Here is a 13988-nt window from a genome sequence, read left to right as displayed (position 1 = left end):
GAATAATTTAGAACTGATAGTATTAATAGAAATATCTCTTCTTTGACAGTGTGTTGGTAAAAATGAGAGAGAGAAAAGAAAATAGATAATGACACTCTGATTTAAGCAACTTGGAACAGATGAGAATAATCAGAATGCTAATTATCAAGGACAATTTAAATGGATGAATTTTAAAATAAATGATAGTGAAACTAAGTTAATTAAAAAATCTGCTTGAGTTAAACTAGTTGTCGCCAAACGCAATAATTAATCGTGTTAGCAGTGCTGAACGATACCAGGAAATATGAATTCCCTGAACGGGAGATGACAGCATATCACAATCCTGCATAATGTTCTAGTTGCTGCAGGAAGCAATTACCATCCGTAATTTTTTCTAATAAACTTGTATCCCTCTGATGACGACCAATTAAACATGCACAATTATGGTTACCATATAGTTATTCATAAGATGATTAGCATACCCCCCTTACATTCAGATTGGTTGCATTCCGATAAGACGCAGGTTAAGCGACAGATACATATGCAAATAGCATGCAAATCAACACAGAAATAGCAGGAAGGCACATAGACGTCACAAGTGCTGTCAATAATAGCACTGCAGACAAGAAATTAGGAGGTGTGAATATTAATGTATGCGTCTAGGAGAAAAGTTTCTAAATAATTTTAACAATAATACATTTGCATTATGTATACATTAGTCTGTATTAGTTGTTCAAGGATGAGTAAAAAAGAAAACGGCCCTTTTTTCTTAATAACCTCCAGATATTCCAAATCAAGCATTCCTGAACAGATTTAGGAGATTCAGGAGTGACATTTCATTTGAAGAAAACTGTTAGTTCAATATATATATCATTCTGTCTTTCTCCCTTTCTCACTCCATTATACACACAATAATTCATGAATGCAATTATCACTCAAGCTTCAGCATTTTGAGATTTATTATGTTACTTTTATATATTGCACACACAAAAATAATATGTACAATAACATTTAGGCAGACCATTTTTAATCACATGGCTCATTCTGTATGTATAATCAATTAATCTATATGTAATAAAATCTGTAATACAACACCGCTAAGATCACATCTGCTTCACACAAACACTTATATTTCAGATATTTCATATGCACAACTAGTGGTTATGTAAACACCAATTCGAGCTGCAAGTACAATCTATGATTGCATGCCTTGTTGGCTAGTTGAATATCGTTCTAAACAATTATTTCAATACTATAGAATTGTAGACACACTTAGTACAAAGAAATGTCTTATGCAATACAATGCGTCTGAATCTGGATAGAGCTTGACATTGTCCATTTTCATTTTCATCTAGGTTACACAGAGAAGTGAGGAAGAAAACAGGTTGGAAGTGTTTGTGAAAGTTTCCTTCACTGAGGCAGAGCTTTCAGGATGGCGTTCACCTCTTCTGCTACAGCAGTCAATGCAAACTCAAACTGTTCCTGAAGACAGAAGGAGAGAAAGTGGAAGCTAAGTACTTGGAAAAACATCAACAACGGATGCCAGGGATATATTTTGCAGAATAAAGGATAATGGAGAACATAAAAAAGGACAGACAGAAGAAGACGAAGAACACCAATGTTTGCACTTTCCCTGTGTAGATGTGTGTGTTTAAAGCTGTAGAGAATGTGTGACTCAATGTGCTCTGTTCAAACTATGACTCAAAATCTGTCTCTTCCCTGAGGGCCGCCCCGTGAAGATCGATCATTGTCTGAAGAGCGACCCTCAAATCTAACGTTTGAAACTGAAGCCTCCCACTGCAGGCCACGGAATAAACAAGCTAAAGTGGGAGTTAAGTTAGATGCAAAGCTTCACAAAACAAGAAACGGATAAAAAAAACCTCTTGAATTAATGTTTACATGCACTTTTCAGTATTTTGAACCAACAAAAACGAGTCTCTAAAAACACAAAGAGTAGAGTGAAGGTAAAGGTTTGTGAGGGTAAAACAACTAAACAACATGAATAAAAATAATATTTTATTATTTTACTTTGTAGGAGTAATAGCTTGTGCTAGAGACATGAGAACATTTTGATCATTTTCACAAATACCATTCACTGTCATATACAAGGTGATTTGGAAAGAAAAAAGCAACTGCATAGGAAAGTGTAAATGTGACCATCTTGCCACTAGATGGTGTCACATCAATGCCTCAATGTTCTCCAGACATAATGAGGTATTGCTGTGGATATTTATCTGATCAGTCAAGCAGTTTATGGGGTTCTCTTCCAAGGTAAACAAATGCCGAGAGCTCAAGTAGCTGCAAATGCACAAAACATTCCTATTCTGGGCCAGGAATGGACAGGGGAGAATGGATTTCAGGAGGCAGACCAATTTCACACACGAGTACCTGCTTTGAGAGTGTTCTAAAAGTGGAGGGCGAGGGGGCATCCTTTAAACATATGTTGCCGTTTGGAGCAACACAGAGATGAAGTATTGACTGAGCAGCCCAGTACAGTAAAGAACAAGATTATTGTACTGTACAGTCCAGAAATCAGCATGTTTAACAGAACTTGAGAACAACCTGTTATGTTAGGCTTAAGGTAAGTAATTAAATAAATGATGTTTTTCTTTTTAATTAAATTTTTCACGGTTAATTTAAAAATGACTCAAAACACAACAGCAAGTCCTAAGGTGTGCAAGAGCAATCATTAGTTTAAATTACACAATTAAAATTACAATGCACTAGTAATATTAATACTATTTTGCTCTTAAATAAGTGCAAAATAGTGAGCCAGGTATTATATCACAGTCAGAAAATCAAAAATATACAGTCACATACTCGCTACACTGTGTGTCTGAACTGATTAAAAAAAAACACAGTAAGTTTTCTTTCATCATTCTATTACTACTATTTTAAAATAATCTTTTACATTCTGATGGTTGTTGGTACATTTTGTTAGCTTGCCGTTTCTTTAGAAATAAATCAAAATTCAGTTTTTGTGAGGAAACAGCACTGGCTTTTTTATTTGCAGATAACAAATATGTTGAATATCATAATAAATGAACCCCCCCAAAAAATTAACAGTAGAGTAGCTGATTATTCTGTAAAATAGGTTGATTTCTCCAAAAAGCTTATTCACTAACCTGAATACATGAAAAATGAATAAAAATATCCTAATAGGGAGGAAGCTAAAATAATACTAATATTTACAACTTATATAATATCACTTTCATTATTTTCAGTATCCTCTAAATAGATTTGCATAATGAATGCTATCTTTCCGCCACAATCCATGGAGGCTCAATATCTCAAGTTTACAGTGTCTAACCAGGTATGGTAGTCAGGGCTTTATCTTTTATAAACTGCAGCTAATGTAATTCAGTTTGGCTCTGAGGAGGGGGCTGCTATCTTGCGATCTCCAACACAGTTTATATAAAAAAAACATAAACATAAACTGTGTGAGACTTTCTAGGCCCTGGTGGTTGATGTTCAAATCGTTGTTGCTTGTGGCATCAACAGGACACATTTGTAATGGAAGAAATGATCAATTACAAGTTAATTTTCCGAGCCTGGCTTTTGGTGCTTTAGTGCAGGTGAAATTGCAATTATTGCTTAAAGGGCAGCTGACCGAACTTTCCTTTCCGATGAAGTTATCATAGCATTAAACTGAATAATAGTATTGGCATTAATATTAAATTATTGTTATATGAAAGAGACATCCAACCTTGAGAGAGAGAAAATTATCCATGAGAGAAAATTAAAGCAGTAGCAGTGATAGAAAAAAAAACACACATCTACATTTAGATTTTAAAAGACATATTTTAGTTTTCTCACAGAACATATCTTTAATTTTTTTCATTTTAAATAATATTTTTTACACTTTATTTTGAGAATTCTTTTATTTTATTCTGGTTTAAGTACAAAATCTTTACCGGAGAACCTAACCACCTGACGTCCATCATCTCGCACTTCTATGCTGTTCTTTAAGCGGAGAGCTTTACATGCCGTCTTACCTTGGTCTGTACCATGCCGGATCTCTGGTCCCTCAGGTGCTCCAGTGTAGCAGCAATATCAATCTCCTTCGCACCTGCAACAGAGCCACACAACATGAGTTCAAAGTACTGCGCGTAATCATAGATCATCTTCCACTCTCTCCAGCGCTCACTCTTTTTCTGTGGAATTACAGCCGGACAAAGCTTATAGACTGTTTCTTGTTTTAGCTCACAATAAAGAAATGGAAAGGATCTAGCAGAACTTCACAGTTTATTCTAGAACAAAATTAGAACTTTTTCAAAACGAACTAATACTAGAGATAAAAATCTAATCTGTACAGTATAAATAAAGGCCCATTCACACCAAGGACGATAACATTAAAGATAACAATAAAGATACAGTCCACACCACAGCTATAACGATAACAGCACAAAGAAACAAAATCGTTGGAATCACTTTCAGAATGTTTTTTTTTCAGATGATGAATGATAAAATCGACAACCAATAAGAATCCATACAACTTTAAAGAGCTCAAGCATTTAAAGAAGCATTTAGAATAAACAGAACAATATCGTCCGCTGGTGTTGATGCTAATACCGTTTTCATGCATGCCTAAAAATGAAAAGAAGCGCAAGGAGTTTAGTCAGTTTAGTCATACTGATGGGGTCATATACCATATATTGTTTTATTTTAATGATTTCATTTAGATTTGTAGGTCAACTGACAATATTTCCTGTGTTTATAGTCTTTTATGCTTTGTTTATATTTGGAAGATTTAGCCAATGCCTGCAGATCATTTTACTTGTTACACGCATAATCACTTACATTAGGAGATTCTGTGGTCATAGATACTGAACCTGAACTCAGTTTACATGAGGTAAAGCGCTCATGTAGAGCTGTTGTTCTTGTCCATACAAAGTTACAATGCTACCACATATTGAACCAAAACTGTAAAGTGAATATGAACATTTTCACATGACAGGAAGAGTGAAAAGGCTGATTAGGAGAAATATCCCTTTCACCTTTAGCTTGAACGACTTTTTCTACAGGTCCATTGTTGTTTCTCCTCATAAATGAGAGGAGAGCAGGAAAGGTCTAACAAGGCCTTATTTCTCATTCATTCATTCTTCAAAAAGAAAAGAAAGACTACCCCCTCCCTTCTGCACAGATTGATAGAGAGAGAGAGAGTTTGAGGGCGAAGGAAAGAGAAAAGCGGGAATCCTTATAGATGCTTTCTGAAAGGGAGCGAGTACAGCTGGGGTTCCAGCCTCAAAAGTGCTCCAACACTTTCATGTCTTAAGAAGTGCAAGATTCCGAAGTTTAGGGGGAAAGACAGAGAGTGAGCAAAGGAGGGGGGATCTAACAAGAAAAGCCTTTGGAATTAAAACAGCATTCTTCACTAATTTACAATTCATTCCTAGAGATGAAGAATAGCAAAAGAAAAATACGACGGGGTGTTTGAGGGAAAAAGGGAACGAGAGAGAGGAGGAAGACATGAAGAACAGGAGAGAGAAACGGGGAATGAAAGAGGGAGATTTCTGTTGTTCAGGACTTTCTAGGGCTTTGATCACACAAGTGAACACTGGAAAGTGGGCAACCTGTGAGCCCCTCCTGCTTCCCAGAGAGGAGACAAAAGGGAGATGGAGGGGGCCGATGAGGGCCGAGGCTCCGGGCCCCTGACAGCATGGGAAAGAGGCACAAATGTGACTCTCTCCCCTGCATCTGCACTTTGATCCCTCATTATGGAAAAAGCTACAGACCATGGTCGGGTCAGGAGTAGGGATGGACCGGTGACCAGAATAGAGAAGGATGGGGGGAGGCAAATGCATGGATGACCTCACGAGATGGGGTCAGGAAGAATGGTGCCGGTGCTGGAGAAAATTATTCGGACAGGTTATGAAGGCACCTCCTGTCTCCGTGGCTGGATTCACATGACTTGTTAAACTCTAAGCAGTGTCTAATATTTGCATGTGAAAAAGTCAATCATAGTATGTGAAGCTGAAACCTTCACAGTTGCTTACAGGAGAAATGCAGTTTTAAGACACAAGCCGCAAAAATCATAGAAGGGGAATGTCTACGCTTTTGTCAGTCCTTCACGTTTTCACACACTTTTCTTCACATTAGCCATTTGAGATTCTTGCCCATTCATTAAAGAGCACAATCATCCCCTAATGCACAGCGAGACCTTCACTGTTTGAAACTTTGTGTGTTGTGATGACAGCACCTCCTCATCTGTGCTGTGCGCTCTTACCTTTGGCCATTTTATTTAGAACCATGTCAATCAGGATGTAGGTTCCACTCCTTCCGCCACCATCGCTGCAAATGAAGACAGAAACTCGTTATCACTTCTGAGAAAAGAGCAGATCTGTCTGAATGAGCATTGCAGCGTGTGCCTGCCGAAACGAAAACAAAGCGTTCATTTCTCTGTTTCACCCGCATTGTTGGCTGTTGCATCATCCTTCAGCATTCACAATAATTCTGTCAAAGAAGACTGCTGTCTTGTTTTCTCTTTGCAGAACTAAACTGTATTCGCCAAAAAATGAAATAACACAGCTTTTTTAAGAGTAAAAACTGAACAGTTTTTTTTGAGTCTGAACACAGTGGGAATTTGAAGTGACTTGTAAAAACATTTTAAACTTGTTTTACCTTCAACACAATCTACTAAATTGCAAGAACCAGCCAAACTCAGATGCAGTTGGATGGTAAACTGCATTTTGATTTGAAATCAAGGTTACTTTTCAAGACATGCAGCTGAATATTTTGAGTGTAATACTGAATGAATGTGTGGGTGCCACTTTCTGAGGTTGCTCAGGTTTAAGCACACACACCAAAAACACATTGAAGTGAGGGGTTTGGGAAATAAGAGAGAATTATTTACGGAAACTCTTCCCTCTCCCCTGATATCATTCTGAATTATTCAAATATGCATGACAGCTGTGAAGCCTGTCTTCCCCCCAACGCACAACATGTTAGCCATTAACCCCTGAGGTTAAAGATCATTTAACCAATATTGTAGTTTAAACAGACTCTCATATTCTTCTATTTCACACTGATGGTAAAGGGCATAGATTTTTTTTACCATCAGTCATATAGAACCCGTTCACTGAATACTCCATTTATTTTACCAGCGGATCATTTCTAACCGAGCCTGAGAGATAATTCAGATTCAGACCACTGGACTGAATACTGCTCTCACTTTTGCATCTTATAGTAAGACAAAAAAAAGAAGCAATAATTTAACAATATTAAGAACAACCCACACACACACACACACACACACACACACACACACACACACACACACACACACACACACACACACACACACACACACACACACACACACACACACACACACACACACACACACACACACACACACACACACACACACACACACACACACACACACACACACACACGTAGTGTTTCCATGTTTTATGGGGACTTTCCATAGACATAATGATTTTTATACTGTACAAACTGTATATTCTATTCCCTTACACTAACCCTACCCCTAAACCTACCCATCACAGAAAACTTTCTGCATTTTTACATTTTAAAAAAACATCACTTAGTAGGATTTATAAGTTGTTTTCCTCATGGGGACCAAAAAATGTCCCCACACGAACAAGGATTTCAGATATTGCCATCCTTATGGGGACATTTTGTCCCCATAATGTAGGGTTTACCAGGCCACACACACACACACACACACACACACACACACACACACACACACACACACACACACACACACACACACACACACACACACACACACACACACACACACACACACACACACACACACACACACACACACACACACACACACACACACACACACACACACACACACACACACACACACACAGACACACCTTAATATTTATGACTGGTGCAACTAGCTTATAAATGCATTTTTAAATTATTGTGGTACTTGCCTGCAATGAACAATTATCGGACAAGATCTGCCCCGGTAGCACTTGTTAACCTTTCTGCAATGACAGAAAAAAGATGCCATTAATATTTGAAGAGCAAATTAGTAGATCAGGGACATATTTATTTACCAGTTTAAAAATTGCTATAAATATGAGCACATATATACATATGACATTGCTTAATATCAAAATGTTATCTTCAACCAGAAAATAAATTGGACTTTGTTACATGTGACGTGTCTATTAAATCTATAAAATAATTTATAAATGAAAATGGGTCTATGGTAAACAATTAAAACAAATGGAGGGGGGGTTAATCCTCCACATTGTGACAAGCCATTAAGGAAATGATGTGTGGTTAGATATCACGATACAAAACACATTAACCTTGCACAATTATAATGTCTGCAAAACCATAAGGCCTTGCAGGATTTTAAGACACATATGTTTTGTTGCCATGGAGACATACTGTGTTAACTCATATTGTTTATCTCTTCCAAAAAGAGGGAAAAAAAATCCCTGCTTTGAGTATACTTCAAGGTTGATTTTTCAAAAGACACTATACAATGTTTTTTTTTTAGGTTAGATCTAAATTCTCATGAGACGACTTTCAATTCTAAAACCCAGCACACATTTATATAATGTTATTTAAAGAAAGCAAGAAAAATAGGCTTTGGAGATTTTCTAAAACAGAGCTGATTAATTTTTACTTTAAAAGGAGCAACAACATTTTACATGGTTTAAGTCAAAAGTGTAAGAATGGCAATCTGAACCACGCTGATGCAAGTGACATGCTTGATTCAAATCAAAGACATAAAAAATATAATGCAGGTATGACGCCAGAACCCAGAAGACTAATACACTGCTGTTTCCTTTAAAAAAAATTTGAAATGTTTTTTTTGATATATGTGTAAAACAAAGCCTGTACATAACTTGACAATACTTTGACGTTGTAGAGCAAAACGTCAAACACGAAATAGCAAATGCGAATTTTGAAGCAGCTATATTCATTTTTGAAAATGTAAGTTTTTAATAAGTAACTAGATAAGACAATTTGGGGTGTGAGTGTGTGCAGTATGTTGTAGAACAAAACGTCAAAGTATCGGCAAGTTATGTTTACCACAGGCATTATTTTACTCATAAATTATAATCCCACATTATAAAACCCCATAGGAAAATCTTGAAGAAACCAGCGGCGAATAGACTTCCGAATAGCGGCGAATAGACTTTAATTCTGTGGAAAAGTAGTTTTTTTCTTTTTTTTACCAATACAAATTTGAAATATTCATTGCATTAAGCCATCAAAATGAAAGCACAAGGTGGGAAAAAAAACATTGGTTTTAATAAAAATTGTGTAAAATACATTTCTAAAAAAACGAACTGAATTCCAGATCCGTATATTAATTAACTTTGGACATTGAAAGAAATATAAAATAAAGTGTGCTGCTTCCTACACAAGAAATATTTAATAAAAGTGATTCTTTGAGTAGTTGTGTTTGAGATGGCGCAGATCTCTAGAGGGGACCGTCATGCATTAGGGGCATTAGGACAGCAGAGTGCATTTTTGGGTAAGACAGAGGGGCAGAGAAAAAGGGCGGGTGAGTGCGAGAAACAGGGAGATCTGGTGAGTGAGAAATGCAGGTGGGGAGGCAAGGAAAAATCAAGGGCCTGGAAGAGGAGATACAGTTTCCAATGATCACTTTTGTGACTATGCAACTGGGCTCATATAACTAGCTGCAACATCACAAAAATGACACTGGCAACCGCTAATTAGCTGGCCAACGAAAAAAACAAGAGGTGAGTGAGGAGCATTTGACAGATTCAGTGTGAGTCATGGCAGTGTATGAGACAAGACTGTGTCACAGGCCTTTGGGCAAATATTCAGAATGGCTTCAGAAACCAGAGCAAGTCAAACAGAAGCACCAGGGTTAAAACCATCTCAACAAAGCCTCAATGGTCACTGCGCTAGGTGTCATTGAAACTTTGAGAGAATTTTCCTAAAGTGAAAAGAATATTCAGAACACCTCAGAATAGAAGTGCAAATTCAGAACCAAGGATCATATGGTAATGATCAATAAGACTGCTGATTGAGGATCAGATCCACCCTATTCACAAGATCCAATATCAGCATTCCAGATCTAAACGCTTTGTGCATATGATCCAACTCTTTTCCCATGATTCCAAAAACAGATTCAGCAAATCTGATGCTTTAGAAATGTCAGCACAGAAATTTTAATCTCATATGATAGGTAATTCTTAATTCACCTGCATATTTAAAAGAATATGACATTTCCCCAAAGCAAACAATATGTTTAATAGCTATTTAGAGTGATATCTGAAATCTAAAGCAATGCTCCCTGTATCTGTAAAAGTGGAAAACATTCTATGGTGTTGTGTAATTAATAAAGTAACAGCGCAGCAGAACACTTTGTTAACTCAGCTTGATTATGAACAATGAAACTGGTAGACCAAAATGGATCAACCTATTGGAGGTATACATCCACCTACTGTATGCGAGGGTTGTTACATTTCTTTAAGGTTTTACCCCAGAGGCCTCTTGCATTTCTTCAGAAAGCTCACAGCAGGTGACAAATGAGGGAGTCTTGTGCTGCCATTGGCTTTCCTTTCACTACTGTTTTATTGCTAAACATTTCACATTTAATTGGAGTGTTTGATTTAAAATAGATTGCTGTGGGAGTTTTGCAATACATTGGCTATTATGAACACATACTGTATAGGCAGGGCCTAAAATTAACACTCGCCAAGTGCCAAATGCTAGTAAAAATCGGTGTTGGTGAGTGTATGAAACATGGTCAATCACTAGGTGCATGGCAACATTTTTATGAATTCTAACGATGCAATATTGTGAAAACATGAACGTGACCAGTGCTGCATCGTCACCAAAGTTTAAGCCTTGCCAATTTAAATATTATAGCGCAAGTGGACATGAAAGAGAACTCATTCAACACTTGCATGCTGTGTGGGAAGTTTTCTGTGCGAAAAACATCCAAAGCTCGTGCCCAGAAATCCGCCTCTCAGACAGCGTGCGAATACTGCATTGAGCTCTCTTTCACGTCTTGCACTTGAAGAGACATATTTAAACACAATTATGTCAGAATGCCCATCTTGGCAAGTAAACATGGTAAACATTGTCAGTTATGTCTTAAGTGACCGTAAACAGTTGAGAAAGAAATGTGTATCAGTTTATTGGATCCATGCATTAGCTCTTAAAGTGACAGTAGCCTAATATTCCTGCTGCTCTCTGTGTTTTTAATGTTAATCAAACAACAAAAGACAAAGAAATGATCTTATTGCTCGTGACTGAATCTCTTTTGTTATGTTTCATGGCTGGTAAGACAATATTTATGGCCAGTAAATTTTCTTAGCAGCCATTGGCAGGTGTGGTAAAAAAATAGTTTTAGGCCTTGCATATAGGGATCTGGTATAAAAAAAATTAAACTAAAGGGCTACATTTTTTCTTCTTCAAAAGCATACTCTCTATTCACTCTAAAACATAGGCTGAAGGTCAACATAAGGTCAAGAAACAAAAACTAATGAGAATATTAGTCAAAACCTTTAACAAAAACCAGTAGACATTCTGGCATTAACACCCTAGTGAAATATAGTAGCTGGACACATACCTGCGGAAGTCCAGCAAGGTTCTAGCAGACTCTGGAACATTCTGGTCCATCCAGGACAAAAAGTGGAACTGAGTGACTGTGCGGGTCTCATTAGTCTGGACGTTCTTTAGGTAGAAACTGCGCACCAGGAAATCATCACACCAGATATGTTCAGAGACAAGGTTTACCTTCAAGAACATAAGGAGAATGTGAAATTACACTAGGAAAAGCCTTAAGCATTTTTAAAGAGTAAACATAAATTAGTCAAAATATAAGGACATCTGTAATATACGTTTGAAGTCAAGTCAAGTTTCAAAATCTAAATTAAGGTATTAAAACCTGAAATAATATATAATAATTATAAAACAATATATTTCCACAGAAGCTTTACCTCATATATGTGGTAGAGGTCCGACCCTTCATCAGGCCAATACTGATGACACTGTTTGATGCCATTTTCAGCAAGAGGTGTCAGCATGACAATCACCACACAGCCACTCTCCCAAACCATCTACACAACATAGCAGAAAGTGGAAAAGCAACATTACAATATAGACAGAGATGGACAGCCATAAATACATTTTTAACATAAAAATGTCTTCAACAGTATGATCAGATTCAGATAGTTTCAACAGAGCTCACTTTAAACATAATTGGACTTAATAACTCAACCTCACTCGTCACTGTAATTGAGGTTTAGTTTAGTCTTCCAGCCAACCTTTCTTGCCCTTTATCTCCCAATCTCCCCTTTTACTTGTATACGGAGCCTCCTCAGCCTTGCTCCATTTCCCCTAATCACACTTTTACTGTATCCTTCAATCATGGAAAGGCCCACTGCAGCCATTAGGAAAATGAGGGAAAACACTGACTTTTATGGGAGCAATAAAATACAATGATCCTGTTCATAAAATAATCAAACTCATGTGCCACACGTCCCCACAGAGTCATTATCAGAGAAATGTAGAGACATTACACCATGGAAAAAGTGGTTCAAAAAGCAATATAAAGTTATCATCATGAACATGTTATCATTTTTAATCTCACAAAACACTGGAGATGGAAGAGAGATGAGAGAATGATGGCGATACAAAGCAATACAAAGCAGCTTTCATTGAATGTAGTATTTAATAGAGTTTTAATTTTATTTCACATGTTTCATCCTAACAGAATTTATGGTACAACTATTAGCCTACAGGAATAAAGAAATGTGTTTAGATGTATTTTCACTGTACACATTAATGGTCAAATGATGTTAAAAGATAGATGTTATTCAGCATTATAAAAAAACATATTGTGTAGTTTAAGTCATTCTGATCGATGAGCTCATATACATCACAAGGTTTGATTCTGTAATACAGAATATATTAGAAGGTCATTGAAGAAGCTTGTAATGTTCCAGACCAGGTGCTAAAATATTGTTGAGTTTAAGCTTTGCAGTGCAATATGCAGAAAAGGTCAAACAAAACCAACAAATATGTTTCTAAAACCTCCTCTGCAGTGAACAGAACTGAGCGCTCTGTGCTTGGCCAGAGTTTTGAACAGAAATTGCACAAAGCGACAACTGAATACTGCGTGAATCAAATTTGACATAAGTACTTTTAACAATATTATGCAAATGTAAAGCAACTTTCTTTTTGTGACATTTGGCATGTGGACAGTACAAATCTCCAACATTCATATTAAAACATGTTGTAACATGTGGACCTAAAGGGGTCACTATTATGGATCATCACTGCTTGTCTTTAAGAGTTCAGTGGAAATGAATGGCTACAGAAAAGTACTAAAATGACATAAATGTCAATATGTAATGTACAGTTTTGTTTAACTATATTTTTACATTAATCTCTTTAATAATAATTTTTTGTTTGGATGTATGCTCACAGATTTTCAACGAATGACTTCAGAACTATGAACTACATAGATACTTATCACTAATTAACACTGTTTCTATTGTTCTTTGAATGACGAATTAGAGACAAAGTCATATAACCTCAAGCTATGCCTAATGAAAAACTGTGTATAGGCTATTATGTACTATATGTATGTATAGGCTATTATTTTTTTTTATATTTTTATTAACTTGTGCCCTATCTTAAGGACAAAACTTAAGATTCTGTAAACCTTTAAAAGCTTGGCTCTGTTTGGAATGAATCACCTTGTCATTAATGAGAAGGAACACTGAGACAATGACATTACTACATTAATTGACAGGGATTAATGCACTCAGTTTAACTTAAATTGAACTTTTAAGTTTTTTTGCATTCAGAACTGGCCTGACTGTCTATAATTCATCTGTATAAAATTAAATCAATTTAGATAATTAATTTTCTGCCAGTAATTGACAAAATGACAAATTCAAACAACCAATAACATCAATTAGTGCACAGCCACATCTGTTAGTAAACAGCTTTGTGATTATAGAGGGTCAAGTGACATCAACACATTACCACAGTCAATTTATTAAAATGTA

At 36.5% G+C, this 13988-nt stretch overlaps 1 protein-coding gene across 2 annotated transcripts in view; it reads right to left on the bottom strand.

The window, feature by feature from the left end:
- Positions 1 to 920: 920 nt before the first annotated feature.
- Positions 921 to 13988, bottom strand: part of ptprn2 (protein tyrosine phosphatase receptor type N2) — a 295725-nt gene continuing 282657 nt past the window's right edge. For both annotated transcript variants that reach the window (XM_077229223.1, XM_077229224.1), the window contains exons 18-23: positions 11910 to 12029; positions 11540 to 11706; positions 7902 to 7955; positions 6206 to 6270; positions 3975 to 4048; positions 921 to 1461 (exon numbers count right to left, since the gene is read on the bottom strand). In XM_077229223.1, coding sequence (XP_077085338.1) covers positions 1390 to 1461; positions 3975 to 4048; positions 6206 to 6270; positions 7902 to 7955; positions 11540 to 11706; positions 11910 to 12029 — 552 coding nt within the window. In that variant the 3' untranslated portion in view covers positions 921 to 1389. The remainder of the gene's footprint in view (positions 1462 to 3974; positions 4049 to 6205; positions 6271 to 7901; positions 7956 to 11539; positions 11707 to 11909; positions 12030 to 13988) is intronic.

Source organism: Siphateles boraxobius, unplaced genomic scaffold, assembly GCF_051911475.1.
Source record: "Siphateles boraxobius isolate OS27281-9 unplaced genomic scaffold, OSU_SipBor_1 130, whole genome shotgun sequence".
Classification (NCBI taxonomy): domain Eukaryota; kingdom Metazoa; phylum Chordata; class Actinopteri; order Cypriniformes; family Leuciscidae; genus Siphateles; species Siphateles boraxobius.
The sequence above is the reverse complement of the archived record's forward strand: the minus strand, read 5'-3'. Positions and strand labels throughout refer to the sequence as shown.